The sequence below is a fragment of the Oncorhynchus gorbuscha genome, linkage group LG14, assembly GCF_021184085.1.
Source record: "Oncorhynchus gorbuscha isolate QuinsamMale2020 ecotype Even-year linkage group LG14, OgorEven_v1.0, whole genome shotgun sequence".
Taxonomy (NCBI): domain Eukaryota; kingdom Metazoa; phylum Chordata; class Actinopteri; order Salmoniformes; family Salmonidae; genus Oncorhynchus; species Oncorhynchus gorbuscha.
The window spans coordinates 52,840,771-52,865,733 of NC_060186.1; the positions used below are offsets into that span (position 1 = coordinate 52,840,771).

Here is a 24,963-nt window from a genome sequence, read left to right on the forward strand (position 1 = left end):
GAAACCAGGGATATTGGGCTCAAAAGACATGTTGACCCCCGGCCACTAATCTTCCCTCGTATACTTTGGGGTATTCATGAGGGTGTATTCTTGAGGAACAGAGTGCATCTGGTGTTCAGTGGTATAGATGTGTCTTTGCTGTGAAATATGAGTGCGTCAGCAACAGACAGCATCTGTGACCCAAACAATGTGCCTGGCGCCAATACAATAGATATAATATGGAGCAGGTATTCTCCGCAGACTTCATCATTTACTGTGCTTCACATTAAAATGGACCTACATTGTATGTCATTGAGTATACAGTACACTCAGAGTAACCATCTAATAAACGAGTGTCATTAAATGTTTCGGGTGTATGTTTGCTCAACGCGCAATGTGTTTAATTTACAGTAGCAGTTAGTTATTGCTGCAATAACAATGGAAAACGTTTTTGCAAAACAACAACGATAATACTGGCTCCACATTGACTGTCGATAACACTGTTTCTGCCTAAATGTGCCATTTGTAATGATGCATCAAGCCAAAATATCTCCCTACACACTAGCTGTGAGTGATTTATGGTTGCACATGTGGTAATGGTTTTTTGAAAAGCTGCTGGAGGTCAGATGTCTTGCGTCGGCTTGCACAACACATGTGAAGGAGAAGCTCAGGCCATTTTAACTGAGTATCTTTACACAGCCAGCCACTGAAATCAGACACACCTTCTCAAATTTCATCACTGCAGTCTTTTCCTTCTTTTGAAGAAATATTTGATAGTGTATCTTCAGTCTTAAAGCCATTTAATTTGACCATCTGTTTTACTCTGTAATATTGCTTCGGTGAAAATATAAAGTGGTCGAATCCCCCCACACATTGCAAATCCATATGACCAAAAAAATATGGGATTTGAGTGGATTTTAGGGGAAGTTTTTGTTCGAGTTCGTGTCCCTCAGATCTCACGAGACTGCATGATATCAGCACGTAATTTGAAGCCATAATATCCACAGCTAATATTCTATGTGGAATATAGCTTAAACATCTAAGGCATGCGTTGTATTAAAAAACAATTGAGTAACACAGGAAATGAAAGACTGTTTGAGTCACTAAATCCTAAGATACTTTATTGGAGGGAGAAAACTGCATGTTCTTAATTAATCAGCAAAACCACTCCTTCATCCGTTCAGGGTTTTGGACTGAGTAGAACTCTGATTGGCTCTCCCGGCAGCTACATCCGAGCATTCTACCAGACACAAATGGGAGTTCAAAATAGGTTTGCATATGTGAAGAAGAGCAGAACTTGTGAATGTGGTATGCCGATACACTTTGGTGAAGTAGAGTGGTAGCATTTATTGAACATCTATTCAAGCCAGTCAAATGTTTATAAGAATGACACAGGTTTACAAAAATACCCACTGGGCACAGACGTCAATTCAACGTCTATACAACGTTGATTCAACTAGTGTGTGCCCAGTACGTAGCGTCTGTCTCTCATCGTTTCACCTTTTTTTTAAACATGTTCTATTTGCTGTTAAAATACACATCCCATCACACAACTCTGATTATGTGCAGAGATTCATATGAATAGTCACAATGGAAACAAGAACACACAACAAACATGATGTATATTATATACACTTTAAAATCTGGAAACACTCAATGTAACATAGCAAAATATTGGTATAAAACCCAAAATATGTCTCGTAAAAAGATATTTATTCCAAAACCATACATTTGAAGTATTTCAGGAAATGTTCAATTGCTGACTAAAACCCAATACTTCCAAAGTTGTGTACCCAAGCAGATTCCTTTGGTTCTTCAGCAATTTCCTTCATCCCTTACCATTATGACTATGACCTGTTGAATCATCTCAACTTCAGTCAGTATTCAGGAGAACCTGCTCCGAAACATAAAAGATGCAAAAGCAAACACATAAAAACAGACTGTAGTTTCTACACTTTATAAAACCAGTAAAGTGCCATCAAACAGAATTTCACGTGTCAATGTTCCAAAAATGTGTGTACAAAATAATCCTTATTTAAGTGTACCTTCATGAAACTGCATGGCAATGTAAACCTAGATCTTTATGAAGCCCCCATGAGGGTTTTGTGGTTCCTTCAAACATACATTCAGCTGTATGTGATACTGAAAACTTACAATGCAAAACTTACAATGCAAAACTTACAATGCAAAACTTACAACTCGTACTTTTGCAGTCTTTATGTTATCTCCAATTTTGCAGTCTCCTCTACATCCCTTCATACCTGAACATGCATTTAGGGCTATGTGTACTGTAAAGTATATGCTCAAGAGCATGGGTTGTCCATTGAGTGTCCAATGAAAACAATGGACTAACATGAAGCGGAAAGCTTGAGAATTAGCTTTCCCATGCTCCATCCATCCATTCCAACCTCTTCAATTACACTCCACCCCTTTGTCAGGCTGCCAGTACATCACTACAGTACATATAATCCTGCCCTTGTAGTGATCAGACCTTATGGGCCCCTCAAGACACTGTGGCTGGGTAAGCTGGTAGGCCTGGTGGGCCAGGGGTTCCGTGTGGACCAACAGGCCCAGGCTTTCCTCTTGGACCGGGTAGCCCGTGCACCCCTGGGAGCCCTGTTTGGCCCTGTATTCCCATTGGCCCTTTGGGGCCTGGCAGTCCATCCTTACCAACAGTACCTATATCTCCCTTCTCTCCTCTTTCTCCACGGGGGCCAGGCTGGCCCACAGAACCATTCGCCCCTTTGATTCCCACTCCGCCTCTGGCTCCTATTGGTCCTGGCTCCCCCTGAGCTCCCTCCGGCCCGATGAAGCCCTTCTCTCCCAGAGGGCCACGGTTCCCTGCTAGGCCTTTGTCTCCTTTGTTTCCTGTCAGGCCAACTGGACCTTTGGCCCCTCCTTCCCCTCTGTTGCCTTTTGGACCTGGCGGGCCAGGTGCACCTGTGAGGTGATATTAGCAAGTTTAAACAATAATAGAAGTGCATTTGGAGAAGAGAAGAGTCAGGTGAGCACTAATGAAACCAGCCAACAGCAACACAGCTAAATGAAGATCTCGTAAACAAAAGTGCCTTTGGCGAAAACATCAAGAACAGCTCTGCTGTACCTTTCAGAATGGTGAAGTTCTGGATAACATGGGTGTGGTGAGCGTCCACTAGCTTCATCTCCTCCATGACCATGGACAGGTTCCTGACGTCCACGTCTAGACGGACGCTCAGCAGCATGTACTGCTGCCTCAGGGTGTCAGCCAGGTGCATCAGCAGTAGCACCGTTGTGTTCAGGTTGTGCAGGTCCTCCGTGTGGCCACTAAGCCGGGTCTGGCACGAAGTGCTCTCAATGTTGATGTACTTGTACATGCTCTGCACGTGGCTCACTGTGGCATTGATGCTGGACGAGATGGTGTCAATCTCCATCTCGATGGAGTTCATGCGGGCATCCATGGTGATGAACCTCTCGCCCGTCCGGTTCTCATAGTACTTGGAGTGGTAGTGGAGGTCGTGCATGTTCTCCTCGTGCTCGTCCATGAAGGAGGTGACGTTGTCCAGCTGCATCTGCAGGTTCATCACCTGCAGGGTAAGGTCGTGCACTATCTCCGAGCTCATGCTGATCCTCTGGTGCGTGGCCGAGATTCCGCTCTGGATGCTCCTCACCATCTGAGTGGTGGTGCTAGAGTTAGACTTCAGACCGCTCAACACCCGGCTGTAGTTCTGCCAGTCAGCGGTCAACTTCTGCAGGACCAGCGTCTCCTCATCGGTCTTCCTCTGCAGGGTGTCCATCCACAAGGAGCTGAGGGCCACCGTGGTGTTGACCTGATTCACCGTGGCCTTGAGGTCATACTGATCCTGAGACAGAGTCTTCATGCTCTCGTCCGTCTCGGTGATGACCGCCTTCCATCCAGCCACCTGGTGTACGTAACGCTCCAGGGACTGGTTGATGAGCCTGATGGACAGGGAGTAGTTCTGCATGTCTCGGGTCATCCTGCTGCTGGCTGACTTCAGGGTCTGCTGGGTCTGGGAGGCCTGGTCCAGGACCTGCTCCTGACCCAGGATCATCTTCTGGAGGTCCTCAAACTCCCCCTTCAGCCTGCTGATCTCCTCGCTGAAGTGGGCCACATTGAAGCAGTCCGAGCAGTTGCTGGCAGTGCTAAGATCTGGGAAGGAATAGACAACAACTTTATGGTGATCTGTTTATGTATCATTTAATCATGATCAGAGTTCCCATTTGTAAATTCTAGTCGACGACTGACGGATGCGGTGCTTCCATAAATGAGCCAAGGGAGGCAGCTGTCGTAGCCTCTGCAAATGATGTCTCTTCAGGGAGTTGACACCCCAGAAGAGGCAGGCCATAAAGCTTGAAGAGCGGATCCTCACTGGCCTGGACTTCATACTAAGTCACCCATACAGTTACACTCAATGGGTGACCTATTTTAAACAGAGGGGTCCTCTTTCGACAAAATACATTTGGGAAATCTGCAGAAATGTTCAGTATGCTCTACTAGTCATCGTTTACTTCTTGACTTCTCTGTCAGCAGCCACATTGGGAGGCTCTGCACATTTTGTCACGTGATTAATCATACTCTCTCACCTTGTATACTTTCCTGGACCTTGGTAATCTTCTTATGATAAAAGGATTCCTTTTCTGATAAGCTGTCGACCTTCCTAAATACTGATGAGACAAAGATAATTATGTAAATTAGACTTTCAGAATAACGGGAATGGAGGTTCCTCTATAGACATTGAAACAAACATAATACATGTGTTGAGAAACTAGGACGCAAGTGAAGTTACACAGTGACTACAACACTTCTTTGACAATACACATCAGTGAATGGAATTAAGATGCCGCCTTGAACCTTCTTGTACGATAACAACAAGACAGTTTCTTTCTATTACAAAGTCCTGAACAAATAATGGTATTGGTTTATTCAGCTGGTTACTTCCCAGTTGATTATTTTCCCCAGAAGAAGAACAACAGTGCTTAAAGCACACTTTTAAGGACTTATACTTGCATATCATTTCCTAATCCTTGACTTTGGGGATTAATAACTGGTTCACCATAGTATGTTTGCACTCACTAATGATGTCATTTATACATACCACCAGTTATGCTGCATTTTGGTCTCAGGGATGTGGATTCTACACAGCCTCTCAAACATTCATTTACATTATCATGGTGTACCGGTGGACTTGAACTTCTGATATTGTTCTAATCATGTCCGCTAGCTACACAGAGGTTGGTTAGGTTCTAATGTCATGTTTTTCCCCCACCAGAATGCCTGTTATATGACACTAATTATTGGGGACTTTCAACAATGTAAAACAGATGTGCTGCATGATCTGGACATTTCTATATTTATGAGTTCCTGTTTAAGTTCTCGCTCGATGTTTGGGGAGTTTAAGCCAAACAACATTTCAGACATTTCACGACATAAGGTTTACAGTGCTTTGTTCTTATTTCGCCTCATTATTGCTGTGCTCTGCGTTGACATAAACTCAAGCAGACCCTGCCAATAAAATGCAGTGCCACTGCAGTGTTGGAATCCCAACCCTCTGTATCTTGGAATTACTCAATGGCCCTCAGGGAGCTCTGAGCTGCTGTGAAAATGAGATTTATCTTTTTGAGTCGCAATAATATTTTTGCCGAAATGCAAGTAACATCTGTAAGCACTGAAAAAGTTGTCAGTCAGGTAAGACCTGGCAAATCGGTTTGAAGTCGTATGTTCACTCAATCCTTGTTGGAAATTAAAGGGCCCTTATTTTTTTACAACAGAAACCCTGTAGGCTTGAAGCAGATCTCCCTCTCATCTGTTATTGTACAGTGTGGAGCACATTGTTAAGTCAAGCATGACAAAAGAGAACAGGTTCTGATTGGGGAGGAATGCCTGCTGATGAGAAGCTTGAGGTCTGTGCACACATAATACCTGCAGAAACACCAAGTCCCAGACTTCAATCTACTCATACAATAATCTGGATTTAATACGGCTTTATTTGCTTAGTTATTATATCTCATCAAACCCAACCAAAGTGGTGTAAAACTGGGCCTAACAGCTCAAAATCCCAGAGACACCAACAGAGAGAGGGGTCACAGCCAGGGTCAGCCATTATCAACAGCAACGCTGGAGACATTATGTTTAAGTGCCTTGCTCAAGAGCACATTGACAGATTTTCCACCTCGTTGGTTTGGGGATTGACTTTTCAGTTACTGGCTCAACACTCTAACCGCTAGGCTACCTGATGCCTGCTGCCAGATTTGGTATAATATCATAATCTACTCACCAAGTGATGCCAGCACTGCCACTGCTATGATGAGGAAGGCAAAGAAACTGTACAGCACTTTAACGGCCAGCTGCAGAGAACGTGTCTGCTGGCATTTGACACAGCCACCTCTGGTTCTTCCTGCAATCAGAAGCATGGGGCTTTCGTCTCTCTACCATAACATCAGGTGGTTAGAGAACAGAGAGGAGGGGAAATGCATGTCTTAACCCTGACACTGTGTGGACTTTGCATGACTAACTACCAGACTAGTGGCTGGCTTTGGTCAGCAGAGGCTGTTTGGAGTGAGCATGGTGGTCAGACGGGGGAAAGAGAAGGATTAAGGAGGGATATCTGAAACAGATGTACAACTCAGGCACACAAACAAAAGAGTGATGGCAGATGTATGCAGACACACGCAGGCCCTCACACACACAAACACTGTACACACACCGTAGCCCAATGTGGACACAATACGCCCTTGGTGGATATTCTGATGCTATTTTTCAAAGGGTTATTGTATTGTTGGGTTCTTCGCCTGAGAGATTCATGACCGACATATCAAAACAATATCAAAACAAAGGACACTTCATAGAACCCGGCTTGTCTATCCACATAACAAGCAAAATAAACAAAAGAGGACAGCAAGAAAGAAACCATGTTCCTCACCTCTAAAGGAAGTCATCTCTTCCTCCTCCCCAGTAAGATCCTCCTCTGAAAGGCAGCAAAGAAAAGACACGTGTCACTGTTATGGAAACATCTGATAGCACACAGAAGTTCAGCTCATGTCAGCATTCTCAGACTTTTGACTTAAATCTGACTACTCCCACCATGCAAGCATGCAATAGTAGGCCTAGTAGATTTGCCAAAGCCAGGACAGCAACAAGCAGATGTGTCACACCATTCTGTCCAAGAACCAGAGGATAATTTAGAAAACCAACACGCATGTTTGTCCTCACCTTTAAAGAGCTGGTTCTCGTATCCGCAATGGATTTCTGAAAAACAGACGGAGAGACTTGAAATGCGTGTTCCCAGATGAAGGTCAATAGTATGAAACTTGAAGGAACAACTCACACATTTGATTAAAGTGGTCATAAATCACAAAGTACGAAGTGAAATGCAATAAGCCCCCTCGGCCACTTTTACCCTCCAAGACACAAACCATTCAACTTGGAGCTCTCAATACGAATGTGAAGTCATACTTGGCTCACAACTTATAGAAACACAATTCCGCAAATTGGAAACGGGATTGTTGTCCTAGTGGTTAATCTGTGTCTCTGACCAATATATCATTCACTTCTCTAAGTATGGTGGGCTGGAATGAAAATGTATGCGCTGTCAGATAAAGGGCCCCATTGCTGCCTAATATGAAACACTATAGTAAGTCTGATTGTGTGTGATGCTAGCTGGGCTGGCTGGTGGTGTCACCCCCCCTGGTTCCAGCTCAATGTGGTAGAGGGGCCAGGGGGACATGGTACACTGATGCTGAAGAGAAGCAGCTTTAAGCCAAGACCTGAATTTGGATTCAACTTGGGTTTAAATGGCTTATTGCTGGGCACAAATGAAAGGGAAAGGGTGATACCTAGTCAGTTGTACAACTGAATGCATTCAACTGAAATGTGTCTTCCGCATTTAAACCAACCCCTCTGAAACAGAGGTACGTGGGCTGCCTTCAATCGACATCCATGTCTTTGGCGCCCGGGGAACAGTGGGTTAACTGCCTTGCTCAGGGGCAGACCGACAGATTTTTACAGCTCGGGGATTCGATCGGGCAACCTTTTGTTTACTGGCCCAACGCTCTAGCCACTAAATTAACTAGCAATGCTTACCTAATTGAGCTATAACCTAAAATATATGTGATTTAATCAAACCAAATCAACTATATTTTCCCCAATATGCTGAATGCAACAGGCGTAGACATTGAAAAGCTTACTTTACTGTACCGTTGTGATGCAATAGAGATCTTTCAATTGATTAATGGCATATGCAATTTTAGGCTACAGACGTCAGTATTTCTTGCGAGGTAATCCTTCAGAGTCTCCTCTGAGTTATGTCAACAACTCTCTTACTAAGGTACAACATCCACAAAAGTAAAGAGCGTCACTCAGTTGAGTCTCTGTTGTCTTTTCCTTCGCCGTCTTTCCCCCTTTATATTACATTCAGGCAGCCCTGGTGTTCTCACCTCTGCTGGGCTGTGCTGTGCTTTTGTGCACGTGGAGAGGAATACAGAACTCTGAGGTGAGGGTGTTTATGTGAAGTCAGCCTGTTGGAGCAGCTGAAGTCAGACTGCTGAAGGCCAAGGCTCTGACTGAAATGCTGAAATGTTCGGACCAGTGGAATAGAGTTAGAGAGAGAGAGAGAGAGAGAGGAAGGGGGCTGGAATGGGCCCAGCTGCCCACTGCAGCTCTTAGACTTTACATTATCCAGTCAGCCATACCGGTGGCTGTAAGCTAAACCCCGGGCCTGCCCTCCACTGCTCTCCTGCCAACGGAGGAAAGAAGTGGTCTGCCCTGCCTTGCCTGTATAAAACATGCCTCTTACGCCAATCAGGAACTTTATCAGCACCTCACATCAATCAGGGGCACTTCACCAGCATAATCATCAGACATGTTTTTAAGATAGAATCAGGCACTCAGGTGAGGGCTCTATTGGTCAGTGGTCTTTAGAATGTAAGATATTTAAATGTGGTGGGTGTTTGTAGTAGAGCCAGTGTTCCATTGCAAATATGAGCACAGGTGCATTTGGAGGAAACGGCTGAAAAAAACCTCTGCAAATTCTAATGGACAAAACTAACATTTATATTTCATCAAACACTTCATGAATGGAATGTCCACTCCAAAACCCTTTAAATATTTAGATAACTTTGTAATCCAATAACGTATATTCCAGCAGAAAGGCGACATGTCTGTATGGTATATCCAGCAGGTACTGTATGTCCAGCAGATTTACTTGATTAGAGGGTGTGTCATTCTTGCATTGCTAAAGAGTCTAATGTGCCTGGTAAAAACATAAATGTTAATGCACTGGAAAAACAGAATAACCCCTACCTATCATTAGTTTTTGTAATAGATCACTTGGAATGTGAATTTGATTATATGTTCTCTGTTTTAACAGTGTATAAGGCAGTGACCCTGTATCCCTCTGGCCACTATAGAACTTGCCCAAAATACCTCTCAGGTCTAATGCTATAGTCCTTGAACTGTCATAATGTGTTACAACATTTCATTACTTGAAAGTCATGAAAATAATCTTTGTTGGGTTTAAATATTCATCCAAATACTTCCGCCATGACTCGGCTAAAGCTACGGATACGATTGCATTTCAACAGTTGACAAGCGTGTAAGTGGTGGGAAGAGATTGATACAGTGGTGGTACTGATAAAGAATAAAGATGAAAAACAATGACAACGTTTCAGTTCTAGGGCATGAAAGAAGAGCTTTGACTCTCCGAAAGCAATACGGTTCATTTGTCTCTTGGTCCAGATGTCTTACAGTACACAGCCACATATGAAAACACACCTTGAGCTCTGTTAAAACATCCCAGCAAGGACATTAGAGGTAGCAACTGCGTTACATAGTCATCTTTGGTGCCACTCTAAACATAGTTGATTATTTGTAACCACATCCATATGAATACCTACGTAGGTATGAGGGTAAGTTTGACAAGTTGGCTAATAATCTAGCTATCACACATTAGGCTAAAGAGTCAAATTATTTAATCATGTAACCTATTACATAGGAAAAGGCCATCAATGAGCTGGAAGAAATGTCCATACAGAACTGCAGACAGGGCAAGGACAATGTTGACTGCCAATAGTGGCCAAATGATGACACCCTAGGGAGAGAAACTGGAGTCAGTAAATAAAAAGGTTCTGTTCTGTTTTCACAATAGGACAGACACCTAGTAAGCGGACCCATTTCTAATGATGGCACTGCTGTGTAATGCCCTGGACATGAAGCCTTCCCTTAGGAGACTAATGTAGGAGACAACTCTAGGAGACTGCTCTAGGAGACTACCCTGGGAGACTACTCTCACCTAACACCTACATCAACAACCCAGTGTTTCTATTCACAATGCATTTGTTTCAAGTATCAAATAATTGCCAATATCCGTGTACAACACACAGGGACCAAAGAGAATGTTAGTGGTCTCTCATTGGCAACATGAAGTCGAAGTCCTCCCACCCTCATTGTTATTGTGAACTTTGGGCCACACTGAGCAGGAACATGACACCAGTCAACTCCCTTAACGTCCACAAACCTCATGATTTGTCAATGCTTGTGGTTACCCTATTGTGTTCCTTCTTGATTTACACTTCGCAGTGGATTTTCAAATGTTTACACTCAATCTCTCCCGATCAACCTAGAAAAGCTGAGGAATATGTAAACCACTGTTTGAATTTCACACGCATTCAAATGTGGAGCAGGGAAAATCCAGTTATGTTTGACTATTAAACTATAGTATAAGCTTTGGGTCAAGAGTGTTATGTTTTCTTGTCTTATAACAGAAGCAACTGGCAATCCATTCTCCAAACAAACAAATACCAAGTCTGACAACCAACTATACTGTACTGTTTGAAATGTCCACTTGATTGGTGTTGACTTAAAGCTTTTAACATGGATACCTGAATCTCCAATTTGAAAACAGAGACACAAGAATTCACCAACACCAAAGAGCCCCAACTGCAACTGATAAAGACTAGTGTCTCCCCAAGCCCCTGTTGACAACCAACTGTTTTAGATGCACTTCAAAGGGGACGTGTAGTTGCTTTCAAAGCAATGAAATGCCTGGAATGTGTTGATTCAAATGGTCTTGCTCCGAAGGATCTCAAGCAGCCCTTCATGGTGGTGAGAGAGTCCAGACTTGAAATCAAATGATACATGCCCTCGTTTTCTCCAGGAAAACACTTTGGACATCTCGTGGTAGAAATAGCCAGGCGGTACTAGCAATAGTAGCAAGGGTCTTGTTCTGTAATTTCACAACCTTCTCTCTTGCAATCCTAGCAGTTGGTATAATTAAAACCTTTCAATTTCATCTGATAACTGTCACGTGCCAATGATTTTTGATTGAATGCCTGCCGAAGGAATGCATTTGTCTTTCCAAAGAAGAGAGCTGTGTTGAACACTTTTATTCAAGTTTTTTGTAAGGCAGTCTGTGTCTCCAGTCATAGTTCTCTCTACTGTACTCTATGTGCCAACCACACACCTGCTGCTTCCCCTACCGAGGTGCCTCTTTCCTGTTTCACATTAGGAATGTGTTAGTCTATATGTTTAGTAGCCCGGCTTCAATGGAGCACGCTCCAAACAAGAGATGAGGAGACCACCTACCTGTGTGTTCCCCTGTAAATACCACAACACTCTATAACACTTTCCAAAGCTAAAGCCACATGTCGCTACTCAATTCCTCCTCCGAGAGGACTCCTCAGATTTCGAAAGCCTCTTCAGAGTCTCTGAAGAGTCTTATATCATGCAACATTGACAAAAGTTGGTCTTTAAATGTTATCCTTTCAAAAGGGCTCATATAAGATCCTTAAAGGAAGCCCAAAAGCCAATGTGTGGCTTCTGGAAACAGCAAGCTTTTGAAATACGGAGCTTTCAAAGCAAAAGGGGTGGATGTCCCACATCCAAGATCAACAAACCATGTTTTCTCTGGATGCTGTGAGGTACTGGTCTTAAAAGCGAGCTGTCTGCACATTTGTGTGCCACCGGTGCACTTTCACGTCTCCTACATAATATATTATATTCCTCCACAGTGAGCAGTAGTCTGAATTTGAATACAGCATCAACAAAGAGTCATCAACAGTCGTCTAACCTTTCATGGTGATTCTTCAAGGCAGCTCTGGTGACGATGTGAAGAACTTGTCCGGACAAAAGCCTCTGACTGTCCCAGCCCTCTTCTCTGCAGTACAATCTCCTACAGCGGAAGTGACAGACAAACAGTGTCTAATTTACAATGTATACACTCATCCATAGGCAACAGGTCCCTCTTGTAAATGGTTCAGGGTGTCCAGGGCACTGAGCAGGAGACAGGACTTACTTATTAATTTACGACTGCTATATATCCAGCCAGACTTTTCTCCCAACAACTACAGTAGGAATTCTTCAGGTAGCCCATGGGCTCTCTCTCGCTCACCAGCAACTTCTCACTTGAACTGCAGCTCACATACATAAAACAGTCTAGGTCTATTAGTGTGTGAAGAACAAACTCCTGGCTACATGCTACAGTCAGTCGGCGAAAGGCTGCTGCTCCTCTCCCTCAGAGCCAGAGGAAACTTATACCTTGGACAATAACCATGTGCAGCTTGGGGAAACATGACTGGGCGAGAGGGAGAGAGAGGGAGAGAGGGAGCAGGGAGAGAGAGAGAGAGCGAGAGATAGAGAGAGAGAGAGAGAGAGAGAGAGAGAGAGAGAGAGAGAGAGAGAGAGAGAGAGAGAGAGAGAGAGAGAGAGAGAGAGAGAGAGCGCGAGAGAGGGAGAGAGGGAGAGAGAGAGAGGAAGGGGACTAAGAGATGGAAAGAAGAGGGAGGGACGGAGGGTGCATATGTTGTAGAATGTCCGGTCTGCGGCTCGGGCTAATTGCTAACAAATGTTTGAACATGGATCAAATGGACACCTTTACTATCTATGACCTTCCTCCACTGTTCAAAAGGAAATACTTTCCTCCATGTCTGACATATCAGGGCTAATTCAATAGGCATACCTCAAGTCATTTCAGAAAACATGTAGTTAGATGGTTATAGACCACTTTAAAAGACAAACATCAGCTTAATTAACTTATAACACAATTTATCACAATCAATTTGCAACATGATCTCAGGGCAATTCGGATTATTCTGTTCATAAATCTGTGACAATTTTAGTATATACTACGTTATGTTAGGTTACATTATGAATGGAATATTGGTCGTACAATATCATATGAATTATAGGACGCATAGTATCATACGTCTATACATCTTGGAGGACGTATGGTATTATACATCTTTCTCTGAGACCAGGTTGCTTGTTGCACCATAACAACAAAGGAGAATTACGAGGATAATTTATGTTGGCGCTTAGGGGAACTAACAAAAAAGGTTAGGATAATTTAAGTAAAAGGTTAGGAGAACTCAAATGACAAAGGTTAGGCGAATTTACGTAGCAGGTTAGGTGAATTGGGTTATGTGTAGAATATGGGTTAGGGGAAGGGTTAGCTAAAATGCTATAGTTGTCCCCAACCTGACTTGAACACACAACCTTTGGGTTGCTAGAGTGTCGCGGATTATGCCCACATGTAGTTTCCTAATTAAAAAGAAAAATTAACAGTTGTACAGAAAGACTCATGTGAAGGCCAAATTACAGAGGAGGAACTTATTGATGCAATTAAAGCATTTTAACCTAAAACTCCAGTGCTGAATGACATACCAGTGGAGGTATACCAAACCTTTTTTGATATACTCAGAGGACAGTTATTAGCATGTTTTAACCACTCCTATAAAAATGGTAGATGATCAGATACTCAACAAGAAGGTCTGCGTCACCTGAGTGGGTTGATTCACTGATGTGGTCATCCTGTCTGGGTTGGGGCCCCCCCTTGGGTTGTGCCATGGCGGAGATCTTTGTGGGCTATACTCAGCCTTGTCTCAGGATGGTAAGTTGGTGGTTGAAGATATCCCTTTAGTGGTGTGGGGGCTGTGCTTTGGCAAAGTGGGTGGGGTTATATCCTTCCTGTTTGGCCCTGTCCGGGGGTGTCCTCGGACGGGGGCCACGGTGTCTCCTGAACCCTCCTGTCTCAGCCTCCAGTATTTATGCTGCAGTCGTTTATGTGTCTGGGGGCTAGGATCAGTTTGTTATATCTGGAGTACTTCTCCTGTCCTATTCGGTGTCCTGTGTGAATCTAAGTGTGCGTTCTCTAATTCTCTCCTTCTCTCTTTCTTTCTCTCTCTCGGAGGACCTGAGCCCTAGGACCATGCCCCAGGACTACCTGACATGATGACTCCTTGCTGTCCCCAGTCCACCTGGCCTTGCTGCTGCTCCAGTTTCGACTGTTCTGCCTTATTATTATTCGACCATGCTGGTAATTTATGAACATTTGAACATCTTGGCCATGTTCTGTTATAATCTCCACCCGTCACAGCCAGAAGAGGACTGGCCACCCCACATAGCCTGGTTCCTCTCTAGGTTTCTTCCTAGGTTTTGGCCTTTCTAGGGAGTTTTTCCTAGCCACTGTGCTTCTACACCTGCATTGCTTGCTGTTTGGGGTTTTAGGTTGGGTTTCTGTACAGCACTTTGAGATATCAGCTGATGTACGAAGGGCTATATAAATACATTTGATTTGATTTGATTTGGTTTCATTATTATTGAAACAGGATCCAAGAGGAAAATGTAAAGATCCAGTCCATTTAATATAATTGTCCCGCCATGACCTTAGTTATCTATGTTTTATGTATTATTTTGGTCAGGGTGTGACAAGGGTGGGTATGTGTGTTTTTGTCCTGTCTAGGGTTTTTGTATATCTATAGGGTTTCGTATATCTAGGTAATATAGGTCTATGGTGGCCTGAATTGGTTCCCAATCAGAGGCAGCAGTTTATTGTTGTCTCTGATTGGGGATCCTATTTAGGTTGCCATTTTCCATTTTGGTTTTGTGTGTTATTGTCTATGTGTAGTTGCATGTCAGCACTCGGTCTATATAGCGGCACTTTTGTTTTAGTGTTCTTTCTTTATTAAAGGAAGAATGTATTCATATCACACTGCGCATTGGTCTCCTCTATACGACGAACGTGACACCCCCCCATGTTTAAGAATGGCCTTTTCCCCTTTATTCAGATTACAACATCTCACTAGTGTTTATTTTCAAATTAAATAATCTCCAAAATATCGCTATTTTTAAAACAAGCCATAGAAAGTTGGTTGCAATTTCAGTTTAATCCACCAGAAAAGACAGAACAAATAATACAAAAAATATTGCGGTTAAACTCAATTACACTAATTGATTAAAAAAATGTGTTATTTTACAACATAAAAAAATGTAAAACGGTATGTTTGTAAATTATATCATAAATAGGACTGGGAATTATGTCACACATGCAGCTAACAAAAGTATCAGCTCTCCCAAAATTACAACCAACTAATTGCAGCATTACTGCAAAAATGGAAGAGGCAAGTGGAAGGGGGGATAAAGGAACTTTTCTGTCAGCCCTGCATTATACACACACACATGTACAGTGCATGACTAGTCTTCATGTCCCTGTCGCTGAAAAACATCCCCACAGCATGATGCTGCCACCACCATGATTCACTGCATGGGTGGTGCAAGACGTGACTCTTGGCATTCAGGCCAAAGAGTTTAATCTTGGTTTATTCAGACCAGCGAATCTTGTTTCTCATGGTCTGTGAGTCCTTTAATTAAGTGGGAGTGGCTTCCGTCTGGCCAATTTAGAATAAAGGTCTGATTGGTGGAGTGCTGCATAGATGGTTGTCCTTCTGGGAGGTTCACTCATCTCCATAGAGGAACTCTGGAGCTCTGTCAGAGTGACCATTGGGTTCTTGGTCAACTCCCTGACCAAGACCCTTCTGCCCCGATTGCTCAGTTTGGCCGGGTGACCAGCTCTAGGAAAAGTTTTAGTGGTTCTAAACTTCTTCCATTTAAGAATGATGAAGGCCACTGTGTTCCTGGGGACCTTCAATGCTGCAGACATTTTTTGGTACCCTTCCCCAGATCTGTGCCTCGACACAATCCTGTCTCGGAGCTCTACGGACAATTCCTTTAACCTCATGGCTTGGTTTTTGTTCTGATATGCACTGTCAACTGTGGGACCTTATATAAACAGCTGTGTGCCTTTCCAAATCATGTCTAATCAATTGAATTTACCACAAGTTGAAACCAATCAAGTTGTAGAAACATCTCAAGGATGATCAATGAAAACAGGGTGCACCTGAGCTCAATATTCGAGTCTCATCGCAAAGGGTCTGAATCTGCAAAAATATCTAAAATCCTGTTTTTGCGTAGTCATTATGGGGGTATTGTGTGTAGATTGATGAGTTAAATTGTTCTTTTTCCTCAAGGATCCATCCCTTTTATTCAATTTTCACCTAAAATGACATACCCAAATATAACTGCCTGTAGCTCAGGCTCCGAAGCAAGGATATACATATTCTTGGTATCATTTGAAAGGAAACACTTTGAAGTATATGGAAATGGGAAATGAATGTAGGAGAATATAACACAATAGATCTGGTAAAAGATAATAAAAAACCTTGGTTAGCGCGCACTACACCCAGCCCGCCACGGGAGTCGCTGGTGCGCGATGAGACAAGGACATCCCTACCAGACAACCCCTCCCTAACCCGGGCGACGCTAGGCCAATTGTGAGTCGCCCCACGGACCTCCCAGTCGCGACAGAGCCTGGGCGCAAACCCAGAGTCTCTGATGGCACAGCTGGCGTTTCAGTACAGCACCCTTAACCACTGCGCCACCCGGGAGGCTAACCATTGCATTTCTGTTCAAAATGTTGTATCAACACTACCCAAATGTGCCTAATTTGTTAATTTGTTAATTAATAACTTTTCATGTTCAAAATTGTGCACTCTCCTCAAACAATAGCATGGTATTCTTTCACTGTAATAGTTACTGTAAATCAGACAGTGCAGTTAGAATAACAAGAATGTAAGCTTTCTGCCAATATCAGATATGTCTACGTCCTGGGAAATTGTTTCTTGTTGTTTACAACCTCATGCTAATCGTATTAGCCAACATTAGCTCAACCGTCCCATGGAAGGGACACTGATCCCGAAGAAGTAGAATAAGGCTGTAAAGTAACAAAATGTGTAAAAAGTAAAGGGCTATGAATACTTTCTGAATAGACTGTATATGTATTTTCTATATATGTATGTATGTCTGTATGCACAGTACTAGTCAAAGTTTGGACACACCCACTCATTCATGGTTTTTTCTTCATTTCTACCATTTCTACGATTTACTGTATGATAGAATAAGAAATCAAACTCGAAACGACAAAACAAAGTTTGGACACGACCGGCATTAAGGTTTGGCAGGAAGGAGGTTCCGGGTCTGTCCAACACAGACAAAAATCCTCGGAACGGTTCGGGAGCCGACAGATAGGATCAGAAGGAGATCAATACTACATTATGTATGATAGTGAATACATCAAAACAAAAAAATAACACTTATGGAATTATTTAGTAACCAAAAAAGTGTAACCAAAAAAAATAATAATAATCACACCCTTGCCTTGATGACAGCTTTGCACACTCTTAGCATTATCTCAACCAGCTTCATGAGGTAGTCACCTGGAATGCATTTAAATTAACAGGTGTGTCTTGTTAAAAGTTCATTTGTGGAATTTCTTTCCTACTTAATCCTTTTGAGCCAATCAGTTGTGTTGTGACGAGGTATGCTATACAGAAGATAGCACTATTTGGTAAAAGACCAAGTCCATATTATGGCAAGAACAGCTCAAATAAGCAAAGAGAAATGACATTACATCATTACTTTAAGACATGAAGGTCAGTCAATACGAAACATTTAAAAAACATTTACAGTTTCTTCACGTGCAGTCGCAAAAAACTCAAGCGCTATGATGAAACTTGCCCTCATGAGGACCGCCACAGGAAAGGAAGACCCAGAGTTACCTCTGCTACAGAGGATAAGTTCATTAGAGTTACCAGCCTCAGAAATTGCAGCTCAAATAAATGCTTCATAGAGTTCAAGTAACAGACACATCTCAACATCAACTGTTCAGAGGAGACTGCGTGAATCAGGCCTTCATGGTTGAATTGCTGCAAAGAAACCACTACTAAAGGGCACTAATAATAATAAGAGACTTGTTTGGGTGAAGAAATACGAGCAATGGACATTAGACCGGTGGAAATCTGTCCTTTGGTCTGATCAGTCCAAATTACAGATTTTTGGTTCCAGCCGCCGTGTCTTTGTAAGACGCAGACTAGGTGAAAGGATAGTCTCCGCATTCATGGTTCCCAGTGTGATGTTGTGGGGGTGTTTTCCTGGTGACACTGTCAGTTATTTATTTAGAATTCAAGTCACACTTAACCAGCATGGCTACCACAGCATTCTGCAGCGATACGCCATCCCATCTGGTTTGTGCTTATTGGGACTATCATTTAGTAACCAAAAAAGTGTAACCAAAAAAAATAATAATAATCACACCCTTGCCTTTGACAGCTTTGCACACTCTTAGCATTATCTCAACCAGCTTCATGAGGTAGTGAAAGGATAGTCTCCGCATTCATGGTTCCCAGTGTGGAATTTCTTTCCTACTTAATCCTTTGAGCCAATCATGTTGTGGGGGTATTTTCCTGGTGCACTATTTGGTAAAAGACCAAGTCCATATTATTTAAGCAAAGAGAAAATGACATTACATCATTACTTTAAGCATGGCTACCACAGCATTCTGCAGCAGTCATAAAAAACTCCTATGATGAAACTTGCCCTCTGGTTTGCTGCAGAGGATAAGTTCATTGTTACCAGACCAGAAATCAGCTCAAATTTCAACAGGACAATGTCCCAACACACCTCCAGGCTGTGTAAGTGCTATTTGACCAAGAAGGAGAGTGATGGAGTGCTGCATCAGATGACCTGGCCTCCACAATCACCCGACCTCAACCCAACTGAAATGGTTTGGGATGAGTTGGACCACAGACTGAAGGAAAAGCAGCCAATAAATGCTCAGCATTTGTGGGAACCCCTTCAAGACTGTTGGAAAAACATTCCAGGTGAAGCTTGTTGAAAGTATGCCAAGAATGTGCAAAGCTGTCATTGAGGCAAAGGGTGGCTACTTTGAAGAATCTCAAATATATTTTGATTTGTTTAACACTTTTTTGGTTACCACATGATTCCATGTGTTATTTCATAGTTTTGATGTTTTCACTATTATTCTACAATGTGTAAAAATAAAGAAACACACTTGAATGAATAGGTTTGTCCAAAGAATTGACTGGTACTGTATATATATATATTATTACATATATATATATATATATATATATATACATACAGTACAGTACCAGTCCAAAAAAACAACTACCAGTCCAACCACTACGCATTTTAGCTAACTATGCGCCGTCTTGGAGGAAGTATAGTAATATACGTGTTTTTCTGAGACCAGGTTTCTTGTTGTGTTATAAGAACAGAGGACAATTATGGGGAGAATTTATGTTGGTGCAATTTTTGTAAAAATATAATGTGTTTGCTCTGAGACCAGGCTGTCTAATTACCCTCCATATGGCTGTGTTGATCATGCAATGCCAACTATGATATCAATTGCTCCCAACAATAATATCAAGATGCTATAATGTTAGCACACTGAAGAAAGGGCAGATGCTTCTCTGTGAACTATATGGGCACTAGTCACATCAACAGTCACCAAGATATGGATGACAGAGGAAGTACATGGAAGATCTGGACAGGGTCACTGGTGTAGATAGGAGTAGGCAGGAGGCAGTCGCAGGTTTAGATCTACTGAGTTTATTTAAGCACCATAAATCAAAGTGGGACGAAACACAAACTCTGTTGTGCTCAAAATATATCTTCAGGAACAAAAAGGCACAGGGCAAACCCAAAGTGCAAAATCTAAAGTACTCAGGAAATAGTAAGGGAAATTCCTCTCAGGAAAAGAAGTAACATTTTCAATGACCGACAAAGACAAATGGCAGAGGGAGTATATATACAGTGATAGAGTGGGGATTGGAACCAGGTGTGTGTAATGATGACGATACATGTCCAGGGTTGATGAGTGAAGGGTTTTGCCAGCAGTAGGTTCGGCAGCAGCTAGAACGCCGGCGATGCCGAATGCCTGGGCTGGACAGGAGGGGGAGCGAAGGCGAAGGCTGGTGTGACAGACAGGGCAGCTGGATCCTGGACTTCCTGACAGGCCACCCCAGGTGGTAAGGGTAGGTAACAAGACATCTGCCACGCTGATTCTCAACACACGGGCCCCTCAGGGGTGCATGCTCAGTCCCCTCCTGTACTCCTTGTTCAACCATGACTGCACGGCCAAGCATGACTCCAACACCATCATTAAGTTTGCCGACGACACAACAGTGGTAGGCGTGATCACCGACAACAATGAGACAGCCTATAGGGAGGAGGTCAGAGACCTGGCAGTGTGGTGCCAGGATAACAACCTCTCCCCCAATGTGATCAAGACAAAGGAGATGATCGTGAACTACAGGAAAAGGAGGGCAAAGCACGCCCCCATTCTCATCAACGGGGCTGTAGTGCACCAGGTTGAGAGCTTCAAGTTCCTTGGTGTCCACATCACCAACAAACTATCATTGTCCAAACACACCATGTAAGTCATGAAGAGGGCACAACAACGCCTATTCCACCTCAGGAGACCGAAAAGATTTGGCATGGGCCCTCAGATCCTCAAAAGGTTCTATCTACAGCTGCACCATCGAGATGCATCCTGACTGACTACATCACCGCCTGGAATGGCAACTGCTCGAACCTCCGACAGCAAGGCACTACAGAAGGTATTGCATGCGTTCCAGCCCAGTACATCACTGGGGCCAAGGACCTCTGCCATCCAGGACCTCTGCCATCCAGGACCTCTATACCAGGTGGTGTCAGTGGAAGGCCCTAAAAATTGCCAAAGACTCCAGCCACCCAAGTCATAGATTGTTCTCTCTGCTACCGCACAGCAAGCGGTCTACGTCCAAAAGTCTTGTTAACAGCTTCTACCTCCAAGCCATAAGACTCCTGAACAGCTAATCAAATGGCTACCCGGCTACCTATGCATAGTCACTTTACCTCTACCTACATGTACATATTACCTCAATTACCTCAACTAATCTGTGCCCCCGCACATTCACTCTATACCGGTACCCCCTGTATATAGCCCTGCTACTGTTTTTTTTATTAAAAAATCTGTTTTATTTTTTACTTCAGTTTATTTTAGTAAATACATTCTGAACACTTATTCTTCTTAAAACTACATCGTGGTTAAGGGCTTGTAAGTAACCATTTCACTGTAAGGTCTCCACCTGTGGTATTCGGAGCATGTGACAAATAAAATTGGGTTAGATTTGATTTTCTCTGACCTCTTGAGTGAACCTTTTGCCTGGGTCCTTCTCTCCTTGTACTTCAAGGCCCATGCAGAGTAAATGATCCAGCTGCTCTATGGTTCCAACAGAAACCTCTTAATTGCTTCGGTCCCCTTTGGTCTATTATCGTCCTATCTTAGTGATTGTCTAAGTCTTATTATGCTCCACTGATGTTTTCTAATACTCAGCGAATGCACAAAATGTTGTGATCTTGGATGGGATCCTAATAGCCAGTAAATCAATGGATGGGTAAACTAGAATCCTTTGTTTGGAAAAGGTTCTGACAGCAGTTTGTTACTTAAGAACTGGGTTCCACTTCCAGCTTGACTTGATAGAGCTCCATCTTTAGAAAATGTAGTTGAAAGAGATCTCAGAAAGAGAGAGCGTGTGAGAGCGACAGAGACAAACATCTGTTTTTGCTTCAATCCATAATCACAAGGTAAGAAGTTGTCTCTACCCACTGTGAAATGACCTTTTGTCTTGGAGATCTAACCATATGATGTAAGCTCCTATGCAGACAGCGTCTGTAATGTGAGCTGCACACATTTTGGTTTTTCATTTGTTTTAAATATTCCATTCTATTTTTCGGGGAAGATTTAGGCTTTCTGATAATTTAGCAATAGCTCAGTTGGTAGAGCATGGCGCTTGTAACGCCAGTGTAGTGGGTTCGATCCCCGGGACCACCCATACGTAGAATGTATGCACACATGACTGTAAGTCGCTTTGGATAAAAGCGTCTGCTAAATGGCATATCTTATATTATTATTATTATAAAAACATTCACTTTAACCCCTACACCCAGAATTGTTCTTGTTGCCTCAGGGCAACGCTGTGCCATAAAGGTAATAAAACACCAAGGAAAATGTGATATTTTCAGAACATTTATTAAGTGAAACATAGTAGAAACAAGCACTATTTTTATAAGAAACTACAAATTGGGAATAAACTAGTATTTCACTACCTCTCAAACCTATGGTTCATTTTCACTCACTGTCACTGTCCTCAAGCTCACTTTCCTCACTATCAGAGGGTATGATCCTAACTGTTCCAAAAAATATTTATCATTTATTTATCTAGACAAGTCAGTTAAGAACATATTCTTATTTTCAATGACGGCCTAGGAACGGTGGGTTAACTGCCTTGTTCAGGGGAAGAACAACAGATTTGAACCTTATCAACTCAGGGATTCGATCTTGCAACCTTTCGGTTACTTGTCCAACGCTCTAACCAATTAGTCTCCTTTCGCTCATAGAATGTCTCTGTGTCCATTGCCTGTGAATGTCAGTGGATATGTTGGAAAAACATTGACCAAGGCCATCATTTTACATCAAATGATATGTCTTTCATTGAGCATGATATTGGCCTGACAAGTAACCTAATTGTACATCGTTGCCCCGTGGCACCAAAAAGAGAACTACATTTTTTGAATATATCTAAAAGCAAAATATGTTCAAAACCTATCAAATATGCTTCTTAAGATGTTCCTACACAAGTGCATATGCTTTTATTGTCACGTTCTTTATTTAAACATGCAGAGCAATCAAATGTAATCTTACCCTTTGCTCACACCATGTGGTCATGTCGCTCTGCGATTGACACATCACATTAACTTTGGCACCTCATTGGATTGTGTACAGACATGTCATCACATATTGTTTAAGCCATACTATACAATCTTTGATTGAGCTTTACAATGTTACTGGCGGCCATCCTGTAATAACCTAAATTCCAATCCAGTTTCATGACTTTATAAACAGGGGCCATTTTGTTTCAATCCATAACAGTTTTATGTTGATATAATCTGTTATCAAATAAATAGCCTGGCCACTGATTAATGGGAAGTTCATGACTGCTTTCGTTTTTCAGTGATGCAGAGAGATGCCATCTTTGGCTCTAGTTTAGAGGTCACTATTTTGAACACTTTCAGTGTTGACATCCATACAGATGTTGATGCCTGCATGTTTCTAATAGCAGCTGTGATTCAGCTGTTTGTAGAGAGATCTTTTAATGATGTGTCTAAAGGTCAAGAGCAATTACTGAAGTTATGTCATGTAAACTATGTAAATAGGACATTGACTTACAGTTAAGTAATGTGATGCCGTAGTATTGTAGGCTACATCAAAAAAGTGGTAGCTGGTAACACAATATTGAGCTAAACTGAGGGCATGTGGTTCTAAAGATTGAGAGTGAATATCAAGTTAGGATGTCGAGTCTTCCATTAGCAGATTAGGAAGCCCCAACATAATTCAATTTGTGGAGTTGTGATTTGGGATAGACTATAATGACTTCAAAGAGATTTTGATCTCGATGCCAAACTTCAGAGACAGTGAAAACAATTGTCCCATGCAGTCATAAGGGACTAGGCTACAACCCAGAATGGTTTAAATGACTTGGAAGAAAAAACAGAACAATGAGGAAACAATGAACACACTGAGAACATTGCTTTACTGAAAGCACTGAAGATGACATTTTTCACAATTTATTTTTGCATTTCAAACGTTTGGTATCTGGACTGCATCTATTTATCACACTGCAAATATAATTGATCTACGTTTTGACACACCCAACATGTCCAGTCCTTCATTTATAGCAGCAGCTACTGAGAACGTACTCATCTCAGCATTTCTTACGTTACATCTACTGCCACCCAGTGGGCACTATGTGAAATTACTAGGAACCTTCTTGATTAATACTGCAGGAGGATACATTATGACGCTGAGAATCAGCAGAAAATATAGATTACTGTCATTTTTCATTGTCCTAGAATATTTTTGTTGCCTTACTGTACATATACCCTGATACTGATGGAAAGCATCCTTGCCAAAGGCACTTGTAATCACACAGACACCAGCCATCATAATAATCTTACATCCACCAAACTTAAAGGCATTCCAAACCCACTGCTGTGGTCAGACACTGTATAACAAGGCATGAGCAATTAAAGTGATACAAATCAATAGCATGATTTGCAATCAGTGTTATTTTGGGAGCAACGCAATAGAACATTTCTCAGATGGAGCAGCTGTTGTCATTCCCAGCAGCAGTTTATCACTGTGGGAGAGAGAGTGTCTACTGCATGTCTCAAGAGATCCCTGTGTTCTGTGGGAAGTGATAGTCACACGTCTGCCTGTGACTGTGTCTCAGTCTGTGAATGACCTTGACTGGTCACATGCACTTGGAAGGAAGGGAGGAGAGGAGGAGAAGGATGGAGGATGAAAGATGAAAGAAGGGAAGAATGGGAATGGGAGAAGGGGGTGGAGAGGGAGGAGGTAGGAGAGGCTGCAGGCCCAGGCACGTCTTGCTCTGCCCTGGTCTGGGCCTGCTGGAGAGTGGGAGAGAGGAGAAGTGGGGGAGAGAGGAGAAGTGGGGGAGAGAGGAGAAGTGAGGGGGAGAGAGGAGAGGGGGAGGAGACGTGTCTGCCCGCCTAAACACAACAGCATCTCTCACAAGGGCCAGACACCATCACAAATCAACCTCGAGCTCGTCTGGATGTGGATGACAAATCATGTCTGTGGACTTGAGCGTAGACACTAAACTTGGCTGAGTCCTTTTCTATTCTTCACAAAACCAAACATCAGGCCATGAGGACCGATGCCAAGGGCATTATTCAAGTTTGTTTATATATGATCTCATTTATATCCTTCAAACTGGTGTGTCAAGTGCGTACCCACA

General features: G+C 42.7%; 1 protein-coding gene across 2 annotated transcripts; it reads right to left on the reverse strand.

Annotated features, from left to right (window-relative positions):
* Positions 1 to 1,600: 1,600 nt before the first annotated feature.
* LOC123995094 (scavenger receptor class A member 3-like) lies at positions 1,601 to 12,511 on the reverse strand. 2 transcript variants are annotated; one of them, XM_046298406.1, is made up of 8 exons: positions 12,264 to 12,511; positions 12,039 to 12,140; positions 7,187 to 7,222; positions 6,897 to 6,941; positions 6,252 to 6,371; positions 4,561 to 4,641; positions 3,083 to 4,126; positions 1,601 to 2,919 (listed from the first exon to the last, which is right to left on the reverse strand). In XM_046298406.1, exons 2-8 carry the CDS (start codon positions 12,043 to 12,045, stop codon positions 2,483 to 2,485), a joined length of 1,770 nt encoding a protein of 589 aa, XP_046154362.1. In that variant the 5' UTR covers positions 12,046 to 12,140; positions 12,264 to 12,511; the 3' UTR covers positions 1,601 to 2,482. The 2 variants fall into 2 exon arrangements, with proteins under 2 accessions (XP_046154362.1, XP_046154363.1); XM_046298407.1 differs by lacking the exons at positions 12,039 to 12,140; positions 12,264 to 12,511 and adding an exon at positions 11,555 to 11,799.
* Between the last annotated feature and the right edge of the window lie 12,452 nt (positions 12,512 to 24,963).